Source organism: Solanum verrucosum, unplaced genomic scaffold (genome assembly GCF_900185275.1).
Source record: "Solanum verrucosum unplaced genomic scaffold, falcon-dt-bn FXZP01000132.1, whole genome shotgun sequence".
Classification (NCBI taxonomy): Eukaryota; Viridiplantae; Streptophyta; class Magnoliopsida; order Solanales; family Solanaceae; genus Solanum; species Solanum verrucosum.
Window position 1 is genome coordinate 117,362 of NW_026020613.1, and position 2,965 is coordinate 120,326.

General features: G+C 36.9%; 1 protein-coding gene across 1 annotated transcript; it reads right to left on the reverse strand.

The window, feature by feature from the left end:
* Positions 1 to 406: 406 nt before the first annotated feature.
* LOC125811343 (pectinesterase-like) lies at positions 407 to 2,590 on the reverse strand. The gene is made up of 2 exons (XM_049490846.1): positions 1,371 to 2,590; positions 407 to 1,276 (listed from the first exon to the last, which is right to left on the reverse strand). Exons 1-2 carry the CDS (start codon positions 2,347 to 2,349, stop codon positions 597 to 599), a joined length of 1,659 nt encoding a protein of 552 aa, XP_049346803.1. The 5' UTR covers positions 2,350 to 2,590; the 3' UTR covers positions 407 to 596.
* Positions 2,591 to 2,965: the final 375 nt, after the last annotated feature.

A 2,965-nucleotide genomic window follows, 5' to 3' on the forward strand; every position in this document is an offset into this window, starting at 1 on the left:
AAGGATGGCATGAAAACTTATATTGAAATCTCATATGATTTTGTTGGTCTTTAAAGATTTTTATTGTTACTAAAATTATGCATGTGAAAAAAATTCACCAAGTGCAATTATAGAGGGTATTATTGAAAGTTTTTTTCTTGCGCAAAGTTGTCATATTTATTTGTCTTTATAAACTGAAAAGATAAATAGTCGAACAACAGCCCCAAGTTGCTATTTACAAGGGCAAAATAGGTTAAATATTTGATCGATTTAACGAATACGTCTATTTAAAGGCGTTATGGCACCCACAACCTCTGAATCCTGGATCGGCCCCTGAATTCAGTGGTGCTAGAACTTGCATTCAGTGTAATTCTATATGACGTAGAATTTAGGTAGATATAATGCAAATTAGAGGGGAAAACAAGAATAAAACAAGCTGAAAGCCTAGTCGAATTGCCTCTTGAATTTGCATAAGCTCAGACATAGATATGAATAAACTAAAACTAATTAAGTATTACATTACATAGCTAGAAAAGCAACTAAATAAACATAAGTTGGATAAAAACAATTTTGAACAGTAGAAGATTAGATTCATAATTAAAGTTGTTACAGATTCATCAATAGGAAATGCCAGTCTTCTTAATCCAGCTATCTTGATCAATGAAGATATTAGGAGCATATTTTTCAGCTTCCTGTGGTGAAATGTTTCTCTTATAACCAGCCCATTTAACCCTTTTGTCAGTATTTGCTCCTGGTCCCCTGTTCTGATACTCTGCATAGTACAGAGTGTTTAGAGCAAAGTTACCATTCCATGGAGCCCATCCTTCAGGATCAATGAACGCGTCTATCTGAGTTTGCATTATAATTGTCCTGGAATACTCCTTCCATGGTCGTCCAAGATAGGCTTTGATTGGTGGCTGAGTGCTAGTGAATGCTGGCTCAGCCCTGATTTCACAGTTCCTCAAAACAATTGCACCGACCCCACGATGGTCTTTTCTACCTTGAGCAGTGACCATACAAGCTTGGTTGTTACCTGGTTTCCTTACAATCATCTTACAGTTTTGGAACACGGCAGATGCATCGCCAAAGATGAAGTCGATGGTTCCTGAGATGGAACAATCTTTGTAGAATTGTCTGTAGGAATGTGTGTATAGAGTGTCTTGGTATCCATCAATGTTGCAGTTGTAGAAAACTGCCTTGTCTGCTGATACACGGAGTGCAACGGCTTGGTGCTTCATTGCTCCTGCTGTGTTCTCAAACCCGATATCCCTTGCTACGAAACCATCTCCGTTCACGGCTGCATTGACATTTTAAGAGAAACATTCAAACTTTTGTACACGTTAGACGTCATTTAAACTCATTAATTCACGAAATTGAATGATCTGACTTACCAACGGTGGCGGTATGGAAAGTGGCAGTGCCATCAGCATAGTTCTTGTTGCCAGTAATCTTGGTCTTGGTTGGGCCTTCGCCAATAAACACAACGTTTGTCACCCCTCTTGGGACATCGACAATCTCCTTATATTCACCTGCCTTGATTAAGATGACATAGGGTTGAATGTTCTTTGGGGGCACACCTTTAAGGGCTTCTTTGATGGTCTTGAATTGTCCACTGCCATCTAGAGCAACCACAGCATTAGGCTTGGTACTTGAAACTTGAAGAAGCCTACGTGAACCGTCTTCAACGAATGATGTGTAGTCATTTGCCAATAATCGGCGGCTAATACCAGGGATGTTCATGCTAGTAAGCATGTCACCAAAGCTAGTAATCATAGCAAGACCATTGCTAGTAAGCTCCCCTGCAGTTTTTAACAATTTCTTCATTTTCTCACCAGTGTCACCACTTGTGTTCTGAAAAGCATCTAAGCAAGTTTCTTGATAAGTAATCGAAGCACTGATCCATGTTTTTAGATCATCGGTATAATCCTTGATCTTGTTGATATCAAAGGTGCCAACTTTATCGAACGATCTTCTTAGATCATCAATAGACACATCAAGAAGACCTTCACAAGTATGTAGAGCCTCTTTGGTTCTAGGATCTTTGGCTGCATCCTTGATCAAGTCAGTATTTTTTATGGCATTTTTTATGTCAGTTATGGTTGATTCAAATGCAACTTTTATAAGTTCCTTTGGGTCACTAGTGTTCTTGGCTGATGCAAGACTCTTCTCACAAGTTTCTTTGTAATCAGTAGGTTGACATATTGCTTTAACAGATTTTGTAGAGGTTGAAACACCACCATTGCTAGCACCATCACCACCACCACTTGATGGATCGCTCGCGTTCTTTTTGGTAATGGTGACACATGCTGCAACAACACAAGCCACCACAAGAATTGAGGCAATGCTACCAATGACTAATTTTTTAGCCATAATATTTTGATTTTAAAAAAAATAATTTTATGTATTTTTCCCAAAGTAAAAAAAATGTTTTTGTATATTTAAATTGATAAAGAGCTTTTGGGGATTTCTTATTAGAGAGGGTACATGCCCCTTGGCTCTGAAAGATGTATTTCCTAAAAAATGGAGAAACTATTTATAGTGTTTGTTTCTGTTGAATATGTGAGGATATGAAATGGTCTAAGAAAAAGAGGAGGCTGTTAGTGTTTCCTTTTTTTAACTTTGTTTTGTCCTACAATTAAGGTTTGCTAAATATAATATTAATGTTCAATTCAATTCCTGTCTGTTTCAAACTAGTGAATAATATGGACTGATTTATCCTTTCAATATCAGAATTTATAATTACTCTAATTTAAAAAATAAGTATTGGATACATCATCAATGGGAATATCTTGTTAACTCTAGGAACAATAACTGACATAAGTACTAGACGACAAGTTTTCGATCTTAATGCAGGTAAGGCATATCTAAATCATCTTTTTTTAATTACTATATCACGTATAAGGGGAATCAACCCCCTCTACAGTTAGCGGCAGTTGTATAATATACTATTTCGATCTAACAACTTCAAAGAAGTAAGTTTTGGCTT

Excerpts from the sequence above, each read along its gene's own strand:
- LOC125811343 (XM_049490846.1), bottom strand. The coding sequence starts at position 2,349 with ATGGCTAAAAAATTAGTCATTGGTAGCATTGCCTCAATTCTTGTGGTG. Across the intron at positions 1,277-1,370 it reads TTTCCATACCGCCACCGTTG|CCGTGAACGGAGATGGTTTC; the intron begins GTAAGTCAGATC and ends ATGTCAATGCAG.